Source organism: Sciurus vulgaris (assembly GCF_902686455.1).
Source record: "Sciurus vulgaris genome assembly, chromosome: 3".
Classification (NCBI taxonomy): domain Eukaryota; kingdom Metazoa; phylum Chordata; class Mammalia; order Rodentia; family Sciuridae; genus Sciurus; species Sciurus vulgaris.
Genome location: NC_136463.1, coordinates 14,105,606 through 14,119,928, shown reverse-complemented (window position 1 = coordinate 14,119,928; position 14,323 = coordinate 14,105,606). Strand labels below are relative to the sequence as shown.

At 44.1% G+C, this 14,323-nt stretch overlaps 1 protein-coding gene and 1 long non-coding RNA gene across 2 annotated transcripts in view; one reads left to right on the top strand and one right to left on the bottom strand.

The window, feature by feature from the left end:
• PITPNC1 (phosphatidylinositol transfer protein cytoplasmic 1) overlaps window positions 1-14,323 on the bottom strand; it is a 291,062-nt gene that overhangs the window by 23,098 nt on the left and 253,641 nt on the right. Inside the window, exon 7 of the mRNA XM_079131631.1 lies at window positions 1,659-1,814. Coding sequence (XP_078987757.1) covers window positions 1,659-1,814 — 156 coding nt within the window. The remainder of the gene's footprint in view (window positions 1-1,658; window positions 1,815-14,323) is intronic.
• Window positions 1-14,323, top strand: part of LOC306656451 — a 561,410-nt gene that overhangs the window by 452,001 nt on the left and 95,086 nt on the right. The gene's annotated exons all lie outside the window — the stretch shown is intronic.

Sequence of the window (14,323 nt, the reverse complement as noted above, 5' to 3'; positions counted from 1 at the left end):
TTATAGAAGAAAAAGTAGGTCCAAATCTTCACCTTGTTGGTCTAGGATCAGACTTCCTTAACAGGACTCCCATAGCACAAGAAATAAAAGCTAGAATCAATAACTGGGATAGATTCAAACTAAAAAGCTTTCTCTCAGCAAAGAAACTATCTCATCAAAGAAATGTGATGAGAGAGCCTACAGAGTGGGAGAATATCTTTGCCAATCATACTTCAGATAGAGCACTAATCTCCAGAATCTATAAAGAACTCAAAAAACTCTACTCCAAGAATTCAAATAATCCAGTTGACAAATGGGCCAAGGAAATGAATAGACAGTTCACAGAAGAAGATCTACAAGCAATCAACAAACATATGGAAAAATGTTCAACATCTCTAGTAATAAGAGAAATGCAAATCAAAACCACCCTAAGATTCCATCTCACCCCAATTAGAATGGCGATTATCAAGAATACGAGCAACAACAGGTGTTGGTGAGGATGTGGGGAGAAAAGTACACTCATACATTGCTGGTGGGGCTGCAAATTAGTGCAGCCACTCTGGAAAGCAGTGTGGAGATTCCTTAGAAAACTTGGAATGGACCCTCCATTTGACCCAGCTATCCCACTCCTTGGCCTATACCCAAAGGACTTAAAATCAGCATACTACAGAGATACAGCCACATCAATGTTCATAGCTGCTCAATTCACAATAGCCAGACTGTGGAACCAACCTAGATGCCCTTCAATTGATGAGTGGATAAAGAAACTGTGGTATATATATACAATGGAATATTACTCATCCATAAAGAATGATAAAATTATGGCATTTGCAGGCAAATGGATGAAATTGGAGAATATCATGCTAAGTGAGAGAAGCCAATCTCAAAAAGCCAAAGGACGAATGATATTGCTAATAAGTGGATGATGACACATAATGGGGGGAGGGAAGGGTTAGTGTTAGGGTTAGAGTTAGGGTTAGGGAGGGGGGCAAGTATGGAGGAAGGAAGTACTGTATAGAGGGAAAAGAGGGGTGGGAGGGGTGGGGGGAAGGGAAAAAATAACAGAATGAATCAAACAACATTACTCTATGTAAATTTATGATTACACAAATGGTATGCCTTTACGCCATGTACAAACACAGAAGCAACATGTATCTCATTTGTTTACAATAAAAAAAAAAAAAAGTTAAAAAAAAAAAAAAAAAAAAAAAAACCAAGAGAAAACGGAAATCTCCAAGTGGGTTTCTGCTACAAAATTAATATGTCAAGCCAAAGTGAGCACAGAACTGAAATCCGCATTTCGAGGCTGCTGATGGTTCTTCAGGAGGAGAATCATCAGGTAGCAGCAGGCTGCAACGCCCTCCAGCAGGACCACCGGATGGCCCACCTCTCGGGCTCCGTCCGCCTCAGGCACCTACAGGTGCAGATCTTCTGAGGACTATCCTCAGGCCTGTGCACACAGATAAGCCCTGCAGCCCCATTTCCCAAATAAGCTCATCCAATGGATGTGGAAGACACGGACTGAGAGACGAAGCGTAGAATAGCTACGTCTGGTGGTGGAGCACAATCAAATCCATATGTAAAATGCTGTGAAGGTGCCTGCCCTGCCTAGCCCTTGGCTGGGGTTGTGCGGTGCGCAACCCTGCCCACAGCCCAGGGACTGTTGTGGGATCACTTACCTTGTGCACAAATTGTTCCACTCTGGTCTGAAGTCCCCAGACCTCGAACTTCACGGTCACCAGCTTGTAGGAGCACATGATGGGCTGATGACTATCTCTCCAGCCTTCCCTTAACTGTCCCCGTCCTGTCTTTTCTGACTTGAAGTGTTTAGGATCCTAGAAAAAAAAATGTCAAAGAAATTGATATATTAAAAATTTAACCATCTATATGAAATGTCCAGAACGGGCAAATCCAGAGACAGAAAGTAGATGAGGGGTTGCCAGGGGAGAGGAAGGGATATGGGGTGACTACTAAAGGAACTGGCATTTCTTATAGGAAGATGAAAATGTGCTGAGTTTGACAGAGGTGGTATTACACATCTGTGTGGACACACTAAAACACCACTGAATGGCACACTTACTTCAAAGGGTGAGGCTGAGGGGTAGCTCAGTGGTAGAGCATGTATGAAGCCCTAGGTTCCATCCCCAGTACTGGAGGGAAGAGAGAGAGAGAGAGAGAGAGAGAGAGAGAGGGAGGGAGGGAGAGAGAGAGAGGGAAGAAAAGGAGGGAGGAAGGAAGAAAGGTGGATTACATGGTTGTTTTGTTTTGTGGTGCTGGGGATCAAACCCAGGGCCTTGTGTTTGCAAGGCAAGCACTCTACCGACTGAGCGATCTCCCCAGCCCTACATAGTTTTTTGATTAGAAAAAAGGGAGGGATTATAATATAAATAATTGGCAAAAATGTAGCTTGACTATTTAAATGTAAAAAAAAAAAAAAAAAAAAAAAAGGCTGGGGAAATAGCTCAGCGATAAGGCACCCCAGTACGGGTAGAAAAATAAAGTTAGATTTGAGGCATTGTATCATATATTTTCCTTGATTTTAGTGTCAATAAACTTTACCTTAAAAAAAAAAGAGTCCAGGGCATTGACGGGAGTGAAAAATGGGTCCATAACTTTGGGTAATTGCTCAGTAACATTTACAAAGCCAAGCACATGCATATTTATGACCCAGTAATTTCATTTCTGAGTGTAATGAGTACAGATGGCCACCAAAGGACTATACTAGAATATTCATACCAGTTTAATATATAACAGGTAAAAATTGGAAACAGCCCAATTGTTCACAACAGGAAACCAGGTGAATAAGCCGTGGTATCTTCACACAACAGAATACTATACAGCAATGAAAAAGAACAAATGTTGGCAGATACCTGCAAGAACATCTATGACTCTCATAGATATGCTGAGCAAAAGTAGCCAGAGGCAACAGCATATCTACACTGTGTAATTCAAACTGAAGTCCACAAGAAAGCACAACTTATCTGTGGTGATGAAAGGTAGAAGAGAGGCAACCCCTTGGTGCAGGGTTAAGATGATTATATGTTGATCTGGATATAAAATGTAAAAACCCACTGAGTTTTACACAAAAGATTTGTGTTAACTTTCAGTTTAAGAATGAAACAAGAAAGGCAAAAAAGGTGTTTGAAAAAATGTCTAACCACTTAATATTTGCTTAATGATTGCCATGTGGAAATTGGCTACTGATTATGTACTTAGAGGATTATATTTTCTGAGGTATTTCAAAAGGAACGTGTAAACTAATAAAGCACAAAAATGCCAGTAAGGATGTTTAAAATGTTTTTATAAGATTATTTTCATTATTGTAAAAAAGACTGGCAGCTGCATTGGGGCTGCTGTACAGTCTTGGGCCTGGATCCTGCTACAACCCAACCCTGTCTACGTGACGTAGGCCCCAGGAGGCAAAGGGCCTCAAGCAGAGGCCACAGGGTGAAGCAGAAAATGAAGGCTTCCCTTCCCAGGAGAGTAGAAAGGTAGATGAGCTGTGATGGCCCAGCCCTTGTAACTCAGGCCAGACCCTGCCTCTGTGGGGGGTGAAGAGGCAAAAGCAGGCCTCTCACAAAGACTTAGGTTCTCACTCAGGTCTGGCTGAGGCTCTGGGGCCGCCTGGTACTAGCCTCTGAAGAGGGCTTTCTAGCTGCCCTTGACTCCCGCTGTGGGTCAGCTTCGTCTGTGAGGACTTTGCACTGGTGACACAGGATAACCCCAGGAGCAATTCCCACAGGAGGCCAATGCCAGGCCTTCATGGAAGCTGAGGCAGAGCCTTATCCTCCCACCTCGTCTCGATCCCTCTATTCACCATTCCCCACTCTGCAGCCAAGCTGATCCCCCAGGAAAAACCGACGGTATCACTCCCTGCTCAGAACCCATTCATGGCACCATGAGTTGAGGATAAAGTTAAAACACCTGGCATGAAGTGCTAGGCCCCTTATGTAATTGTTTACCTTTCCGACATCTTTTCTGGACCACCATCCCAATGCCATGCTGTCCCTCTAGCCTCTGGAAGCTCCCAGCAGCCCCATTCTCCAAAGTCCCAGAACTCTTGAACGCCTAAGCAGGTGCTGGTCTCTCTTCCTGAACTTCCTTCTCCCAGGTAACCCTCCACTCTGCCTACCTGTCCTTTTCTTTCTTCCAGACTGAACTCAAGTGTCACTACCCCAAGACCCTTTCCTGTGTAGCTCCTCCCTTACGGTCCAAAGCCTCCTGTCCTAGTCCAGCAGGTGGATGATCTGTAAAGGCATTTGCTCATCAACCTCCCCTGGAGCCAGGCTGACCCCCCAAGAAAAATCGGCTGCATTGCTCCCTGCCTACTGTATTTCCCTATCTGCCTACTGATTTTTCCACAGTCCTGGCACACCACAGATGTTGAGTAAATGCCTGAGTTCTCTTTGAACCCATCTTCCAGATGTGGGTGGTGCACTGGTATCTCAGCCAAAATTGAGTAGATATTTAAGTGAAAGACTAAGTAAAATACTATCTGCACAACAATAAGTGCTGGCAAAGATGGGCAGAGATTGGAACTCTCATACGTTGCCAATGGGAATGTAAAGTAGTGTGACGACCTTGGAAAACACTTGAGGAGTTCCACAATATGTCAAACATGGACCCATCAGTTCTACTCCCAGGTATCTACTGGAAAGAACCAAAAGCATATATCTCCAAAAAAACTTGTCCATGGACGTTCAAATTTGTAATAGACAAAACAAAACCTTAAAGCTCTATCAACTTATGACTGGATACCCAAAACATGGCATAGCCATTCAATGGAATATTATTTATCTATAACAAAAAATGAAGTATGATACATGTTTCTTTCCCTATCTGCCTACTGATTTTTCCACAGCAGAGGCAAATAATCAGTATTATTAACTGTACATGGGTAGCCATCGTGAGGCTTAGAAGACATGGTTTCCACTCTGGTTGGCCAGAATACAGATAGGCAAACCCTCTTGAACCTGAGTGGAGGTTGTTCTACTGAGGAAGTAAAGGATGGTCATGGAGCCAGCCAGCAGAAAGCCGAAGGCCAAAACTCCCAGCAACCCAGAGTTGCAGGAGACAAAGGACCCAGTGAACTGAGCAAGATGGGCAGGTACCAGGGGCAGGGAAATGAAATTAAACCAGGTCCATGGCCTGAGGGGCCTTCCAATTCCTTGGATCCTGTCCCATGGTTGGGCAAGAGGCCTGCAACTGGCAGCACCTGGACCAGCTAACCCTGCTCCACCTTCCCACCCTGTCACAGGGACTGCCCTCGGCTGGTGTCTTTAGCCCACAACCTCTGAGTCTGCAATGGTACCGAATCCAGAATCTTCATGGTACATCCAAGGTCCACACCTTTCAAGAATAAAACAAGACTGCAACATGGAACCCAGATGGACTGTAGCTGAAACTGCAAGGCCTCACAGCAAACTTCAGTTCAGAAAAGACGGGACAAGTATTGTTAGCAGAGTCCAAACTATGGAGATGCTTAAATCAATGTGTGGTTCCTGACTGCATCACAAATTATAAAATTACATTAGACTAATTGCAGAATAAAGTTGTGGGAAAAGGCCAGGTGGAAATAAGAAGTACATTGTATTTTCAAGATTCAGAATAGCATTTAAAAAACTTTTTTTTTTTTAAAGTTGTAGATGGACACAATACCTTTATTTTATTAATTTATTTTTATGTGGTGCTGAGGACTAAACTCAGTGCCTTATAGGTGCTAGGCAAGCACTCCACCACTGAACTACAACCACAGTGCCCAGAATAGAATTTTTAACCTGAAAGTGATAATTTGTTTTCATGTCCTCAATATTGTGGACAGGGACACTAAGACCTGAGAGAAATAAAATATTTTGCACCCAAAAAGGCAAATAGGTGATAGGCAGCCTTCCCTAATTCTAGCCCGGGGCTCGTTCCACGACTTACTTTTAGTATTAAACAGCAAAAGGGTGTTTTTGTCATAGCCAGATGCCAAAGAAGCAATTAACAATTAGGTTTTTTATGGCAACAGTGAGTCGATTTTTTGCAAGACTGGTGTCATATCTACAGCTGCTGATTTCATCTAGGAAATCTCAAACGGGGCCTATAATTAGAGATTCACTTTCAAAGAGCTGGAGGGAGGTGAGGGAGAAGGGTTTACCAAAGGACGCCTTTAATCAAAACTCTAGATCAGAAATGAACATCCCGCTGAAGGCGTTTGAATGGAAATGAGTTAAAAAAAAAAAAAAAAAAAAAAAGGCAGGGGCAGGGGATGGAGCACGAGGCCTCACCTGCAACAAGCTGGCCACTGCGAGCTTCTCTTTCCTCCCGCTCCCGCTCCCTCTAACCCCCTCCCTGCCACCTCCAAATGCCCATTCCTTTGTTCCTCTTGGAATCTTTCCCTCTTTTTTTCTCACTTGGTTTCGAAATTGCTCCATTTATCTTTCTTTTCTGTACTGGGGGTTTAATGCAGGGGCACTTTACCACTGAGTTACACCCCCAGCCCTTTTTTATTTTGAGATAGAATCTTGCTAAGTCGCTGAGGCTGGCCTAGAATTTGCAATCTTCCTGCCTCGGCCTCCCAAATCTCTGGGATTACAGGCGTGCACCATCGCGCCCAGCTCTGTTCAACTTCTTACAACTTCTTAGTTTGCTTTTTAAATATATTTCTGAGTTGTGTTTCTACAGCTTCTGGAGTATTCTGGTCCTGATTCAAACTCAATTATATCACTTGTATCAGTCTTTATAAAAGAACGGGACTATTTTACATTTTAAATGATCATTTCGGAGTTTCCTTATTTTAATAACAAGGTTTATAAATCTCAACCTTCACCTCTGATATCTGGGCCTTTCCATGTGTCAGGGTTTAGCCTATTATAAAAGGACACAAGCTTGCTTTCAGTGTAAACAAAATATTTTGTGTCTCAAAACTCCTGGTGGAGCCAAACTCAGAACAATACAGTGAAAGTTCTCTGCAGTGGGGAGAATGGTGATCCCCAAAAGCTATGCTCAGGTCATCACCTCTGGAACCTATGCATACTTGGGAACAAATATCTTTGTAGCTATAATTAAGGATCTCAATATGAGTTCTTCCTGGATTAAACGGATGGGCCCTAAATCCAATGACAAGTGTCTTTATGAGAGGAGATGACACAAAGAGAAGGTCACTTGAGGGCAGAGGAAGAGATTGGAATGACTCAGTCACAAACCAAGCAACTCCTGGAGCCACAGAAGATGGAAGAGGAAAGGAAGAACGGATTTCTGGAGCCTCACCTTGATCCTGGACTTTCAGCTTCCAGAACTGTGAGAGGAACCTCTACGGAGAAGGCATACACAGCAAGGTCAAAGTCCCAGGGCTCGAATCCCATTGGACTTGAGTGGCGCCTGGAAACCTAGGTTTCCAAAAGCTTCCCTGATAATCTGTATGTACAGCCAAGATGCAACCACTGCTATTAGGTATGAATGTTATCTGTGTGCTAGGTGAGGAACCTGAAGTTCAGAAATGATTCATGACTTAGTCACAGTCCTCTCAGACCTGCGCTCCTAGCCTGCTATGGTTTGAATATTTGTGCATGCCCAGTACCCAGATTCTATGTTCAGATTTAATCACAAATGTGACGGCATTAGGAGGTGGGCCTACGGGGAGTGACTAGGGGCTGTGGAGAGCCCCTTATCCCTTCTGCCTTGTGAACACACAACGGGAAGGCGCATCTGAACCAGGAACCAGACACTGAATCTGCCAGAACCTCAATCTTGGATTTCCCAGCCTCTGGGACTGTGAGATAAATGTTTGTTGTTACAATACTACCCAGTCAGTGGTATTTGGTTACAGAATTCTGAATAGACAGAGACATCCTTATAACATGAGGACAGGATGTGATCATCTGAAATTCTGGAACATCCACCAGGAGAGAGCCTCAATGAGCCTCAATTTCCTCAACCTAAAATGGTGTTAATTAATCAGGAGCAGTGGCACATGCCTGTAATCCTAGTGACTGGGGAGGCTGAGGCAGGAGGACCATGAGTTGGAGGCCAGCCTTAATAACTTCAAGGCAAGACCGTTGACAACTTAATGAGACTAAATAAAAAGGGCTGGGGATGGCAATGTCCCCAGCCCAGCACGAATGTACAAGGTGCGTAATGCACAGAAAGCATACCAGATTGATACACACAGGAAACAAAAAAACCCTTAGAGAAGTTGTAATGTTCCCTCAACTCTCATTAATTTCTTCAGAAGAAAGTCACTAGGTATATCCCAGACGTTGTAGGATTATTCTGCATTATAATTGTTATTCCTGTGGTTGAATTGATGAGAAAATGCTGATAAGTTCTAATATGAATTCGACCACCTGTCGTCATGCAGGTGTAAGTGAAAGGCTGGGCGGGCATTTCCATTTTCTGGAAGCTCTGACCTGTCAGTGTCCATCAGTGCAGTGGACAAAGGAATTGCAAGAGAAGAGTTCTTGCTAGTGAGACACGTCTTGAGCCAAGGACATGAGATAGTCTTCAGTCGGAAGCAATTTATTTCCCTTTCTCTTTGGTTTCATGGCAGGAACATCCTGTTCAAAGTTAACAAAAGTAGAAATCAAGGTAGACTGCATCTACTGTGGGCTATCCCTCTCCTGAAGGAGGGGACTTCACCTGGGTCTCAGGAACCACCCAGGCACAGAGCTTCCCTGGCATGGGGAACCCACTGGGCAGCCTCTTCCCAGAGCAGACGTGCTCTGAGCTTATTAAAGGTGACTTAGAAACTCTCTTTTGAAGTTGAGAGCCACTCCTAGACATGTGTTGGTCTTTCCTTTGGGCAACTGACCAGGCTGGGGGTGGTTCAACTACTTTTCCTAATGGCGAACTTGGGGATATTCAGCTTTGGTTGTCCCTTTTCTGGCTTCTGGTGTTTTGCTGGGAATCACTGGTGCTCTGTGACTTAGAGAAGTGAACTCTGGAGGGATCACATGACATTCTTCTTGTGTGTCTTCACATTGTCATCCCTCTGTGCCAGTTGTGTCCAATTTCCCCCCTTTAAAAGGACACCTGTCACAGGAGATTAGGGTTCACCCTAATGACCTCACTTAATCTCAATTACCTGTGTAAAGACCCTGTCTCATAAGTAGGAACTTCAACATATCATTTTGGATGGGCACGATTATACTGAGGACATGGGTTGGAGAGGTTTTCTCACAGAAAGTCTTCCTGGTACTTCCTCCACGGCTCGCTAACTCAGTATGGAGCACAATGCACGCTATGGTAGTACAGCTGGATCCACTGAGTGACCCAGAAGTTCCCTGAGAGCAATATTTTTGCCCTGAGGCCCTGAGGGGCCTGCACAGCTACTCTGGCCGGGGAGCAGGCTGGCTGGGAACATGGGGGGCTGTGTTCTGGCTGCAATGAGGTTTCTTGCTCTGAATGCTGCTGGTACTCCCTGAGCGTGGCTAATGCAATAGGACCCTTGCAGTTAAAACCCATTTGTATGGAGGGGGCTGACCCCGGGCCAGAAAGGCAGCTAGCGAGCTCTCTCCTTTGGCACATCCTCTTTAGAGGACTGTCCCTCCACAGGGTCAGCTGTGCCTGTGGGCTTCCCCATCTTACACTAGGACAAAGCAGACCTGGGGTGATCTGAGGCCTGCTTCTTTAGTGCAGCCCACGTGAACCATGTTCCCATGTGGGTTACAGTCAATCTCACACCTGGAAGGTGTGAAGAGAAGCCCACAGGAGCTCTTGGACCAGCTGGAGCAGAGTTTGCATCTCAGAGGCAATATTATTAGCTGATGTTCACTGAGATATAGTTTCCAAGATTAATTACACTTTCAATTTGAACCACAAAGGACAATAACCAACAGGGGCTTGCCCTGTTAATTGAAATTAGAAATTTTTGATAAATGTTAAATGAAAAAGGGCTAAGCAAGAACCCCAGCCAAGAACTGCAACATTATGTAACCAAAGTGCTCAGCCCTAATATAGGGAGGAGCTGATAGGGCATACCACACATTAGATTTTTTTTCCTGCTTTCTGGAACTTTTCCTAAAGACTCCAAGATGTTGCAGATATTATTCTCATTTTGCTATGAAGAATGGTCATTTAGTCCTGACTTTAGTGTAGGATTTCTTTTCTTATTGGCACCAGGGACTGAATCTATAGGCACTCAACCACTGAGCCCCAATCCTGGCCCCTTTTATTTTTTATTTTGAGACAGGGTCTTGCTAAGTTGCTTATGCCCTCACTAAATCGCTGAGGCTTGATTTGAACTTGCAATCCTCCTGCCTCAGCCACCAGAGCTGCTGGGATTAAAGGTGTGCTTCACTGCACCTGGCTAGTGTAGGATTTCTTGAAATTGAATTCTAAGAGGGATATACATAAAAACCAAGGGGCTTTCACAGAAGTCAGTTTCCAAAGACCACATATTAATAAGAGATCCTATATGTATGAAATATCCAGAACAGGGAAATCTACAGAGAGAAAGTAGATTAGCGCTCTTCTAGGGTTAGGGTAGAGGTGAGAGTAATGACAGGCAGGCGACAGCACAGCGTGTGGGCTTTCTTTCTGGGGTGATGAAAATATTTAAAAGTTGATTTCAGGGATGACTGCATATACCTGTAAATATAACTGTACACTCAAGATGGCTGGCTTGAAAGGTATGTGACTAATAGCTCAATTAAGTTGTTAAAAAACAAAAGCACAAACTCAGGAGCTTGAAGCATGTACTTGAGGACTGACCTAACACTTTCTGTAAAAAGTCCATTATGATGCATCAGTATAAACAGGAAAAAAAAAAAAAAAAAAGAAACCTTAAATGCAAATCTTGGCCAGATGAGTCAATTCTTGCTTTGTTAGCAGTTAATACAGTTAATACACAAAGTGCTATTTTTAAAGCCTTTGCCCTTGGCACTAGAATGTCCTGCAAACAGTGATTTGTACTATTCCTCTGCAAAGTGACTATTAAAGGACTCTGGCTCCTAAGGTGCATGTGACACAGGAAGGCAGAGAAAAGGCAGGGTGTGATTCAGTGTGTGCACCATGCCTGTCTTGGCTATAATTTAGGTACAGAAACACTATGAGAAGAGGAAGTAAGAAAATGGGAAATTTGAGCACATGCTGTGGTTTCTAGCCCCGGATGACCACTGAGGATGCCTTGTAGGGGCCAGGGCTAAAGGCACAGGGAATCCCAAGAGAGGTGTCAGAATAAAGCCAAGGATGGGAGGTGGGAAAGCAACCCTATGAACGAATGCTTACTAAAGGTTTGCTCTGTACAGAGTTGGTGTCAGGCACTTTAGACCTATTTGCTTTTTTAGTCCTGTGGTGCAAAGAGAAGTATATTTGGTCTTTGTCCCTGGTTCCTGGAACAGAGCTCCTAAAGTCCTTGGATTTTCCTGAGCCTAGAGCGATTTTCCTAGCCTTTGCTACTCACAAGGAGCCCCTTCCATCACACCTGAGCTATGCTCATGAGATGACATGGGTGGAGCCCTTAGATAGCCTCGGATGAGGCTTGTCATCAGAACAAGGAAATGATTAGAAGGTGGGAACTCTCAATCCAACCCACTGACCTCTGTGGAAAAGAAGGGAATATTGGTGATCAAGCTCCACAAAAACTTAGGAATAAGAAGTTTAGTGATTTGGAGGGCTTCTGAGTTGACGAACACATTGACTTCCTGGGAGGGCAAGTATTTGTCAGCTTTCTGTTACTGTCATAAAATACCTGAGATAAACAATGTACAAGGAGGAAAGGTTTATTTTGGCTAAGCTTTCAGTTTGTGGTGGCTTGGTCCTGTTACTTTGGGCCTGTGGCAGGAGGGGGAGCATGTGGCAGAAGAAGCCTGTTCACTTATTTTTTTGTTTTTGTTTTTTGGGGATGGGTACTGGGGACTGAATGCAGGGGCACAGCCCTATTTTATATTTTATTTTGAGATAGGGTCTCACTGAGTTTAGTGCCTCGCTTTTGCTGAGGTTGGCTTTGAACTTGTGATCCTCCTGCTTCAGCCTCCTGAGCTGCTGAGATTACAGGCGTGTGCCATCACACCTGGATAAGCCTGCTCAATTTATGGTGCCCAGAAAGCAAAAAAAGAGAGAGGAAAGGGCCAGGGTCCCAACCTCCCCATCATGGCCATGCCCCTAATTTCCTCTCCTGGAAGGGCCCAGGAGAGGAAAGCTGCTCAGCTCATGGCAGGGTCAGGAAGCAGGGGTGGTGGGTGGAGGACAGGAAGAGGCCGCAGGGAAGACGCAACCTTCCAGGAAATACCCCCAGAAATCCACCTCCTGCAATCATACCCTGCCTGCCCACAGTTACCAAGTTAGTCAGTGCATTCAAACTAGGATGGACCAATTAGGTTACAGATCTCATAACCTAGTCATTTCACTCTGCATATTCCTGTATTAACATGGAAGCTTTTGGGGTGCACCTCACATCCAAACCATAACACCAATCTCTGTGTTCTCCTATAAACTCCTGGAGACATTTGCCAGTCTACTCAGTCTTATAAGATGGTGGCATCAAGGAAGGTCCTGCATGTTCCTGTTCCACAAACAGCATTTGTGCAGATCCCCACCAATTTCTGTATTAGACAGTCTTAGAAGACTCTTACTGCATGGTTTTAGGGTTAGGCAAGAAGTGTACAGGCAATGACTCTGGGAACTCACCTCCTTCATCTCCATATATAGCTTATGAAGGGGGAAGGGACCAATGGCCCAAGTGGAGATGAGAGGTCATCTCACAGGCTCCAGGAAATACCTGCTCCCAGTGATTAGCAGCAGCCTGAAGAACATAGGGTCATAACTCCTCTTTGTTCCCAGCTTTGGGCCTGGTTCCCAATTCCAGTGTAATAGAAGGCGACTCCCAAACTTCCTGTTACACAATGCTAACTGGTTCTTTTGGCACTAACAAATATCAAGATCACCTCTAATTGGAGTCAATAAGGTGAGTCAAGGGCACACTGGAAAGCAATCTGCCTTAATATAAGTGACAGAGAGAGGCCATGAAGCAGCACTCCTAAAGCCATTGAGCCTAGCTCCTCCCATGAAAGAGCTTGGTGGGAGATGGCTCATTGGTGGGAGCGCCTCACCCACTCTGATTTTAGCAGTGTTCTTTGGACACAGGTTATAAAGTAGCCTTGATCCATACCAAGAATGGACGATTTGGCCCATAGATAGCTTAAGTTTATGAAATCAAAAGCTGATAATAGACTCACAAATATTCTTCATGAGTTGCAATAGGGCAACAGTGATCTGTACTGGATTAACTGTGCCTTGATCCAGCCAGATCTTCATGTACCGTATTATTCTGGGAAACTTGGACCTCCAACCTGTTGAACAGAAACTAAGATAGAAATGTTCAATAAACCAATCAATCTTTGTAATTTGAAGACAATAAAGAGTTTCCATTTTTACAACTGGATGAGATTGCAAACTTATTTTAGCTTTAGAGCTCATTTTGCTTGTCATATTGCTTAGAATCTTAAAATATAAGGCAGGTGAAGCAATGAGTGGATTCCAACCTTCCCTTTACAATCAAATTCATTTTTGACCATGCTGAGGAGCACCTCTGCGGGGTTCTAAGTTTTGGGAGCAGAACTGAAGAGGAAATGGAAAAAGCTTTGGAATGAGACACCCTGGGTTTGAATTTCTTTCTTTCTTTCTTTTTTTCCCCCTCTCCTTTTTCTGCGGAGGTAGGAACTGAAGATTGGTATTCTACCACTGAGTTACATTCCAGCTCTTTTTATTTATTTTGACACAGGGTCTTGCTAAGTTTTGAGGTTGGCCTTGGACTTGCTGTTCTTCTACCTCGGCCTCCTAAGTCACTGGGATTATAAGTGTGTGCCACCATGCCTGGCTCTGGGTTTGAATTTCTGTTTCAGCAACAATTGTGTGAACCAAGGTAAGTTATTTAGCTCCAAAACTACTGTGGGATGATAAAATGAGAGGAGTATTTCCCCAATGGGTCTGTGGATGTATTCTCTCGCTACTGTATCTATTTTTTTCTTTTTGGAATGGGTTCCTGTATTACTCAGTTGTTGGATGGCCAGTTTCTGTTTTTTTCCAGACCCAAGTATGCTTTGCCCAATCTAATGCTTTCTGGAATGTTCATAGAGACCAAAAAATTTCCCCAGAGATAGGGAGTGGAGTTCCATCAGATCAGGTCATCAAGAGACAGCAAGGGCCTGTATTATCTGTCTTTCCCCAAGACCATCCATTCCTATGGTCATGAGACTTGAGTTTAACTAGAACATTTAAAGAAGAAATGATCTCTTGGAGTGACTTTTCAAGGACAACAGTTGTTTGTTTCTCCAGCTTTACCTGAAAGAGCCAGCTAGGTGTAGGGAAAATGGTTTTTGGGGTCAAACTGAGGTTTGAATCCAGGCTATCTGAAACTTCCAGT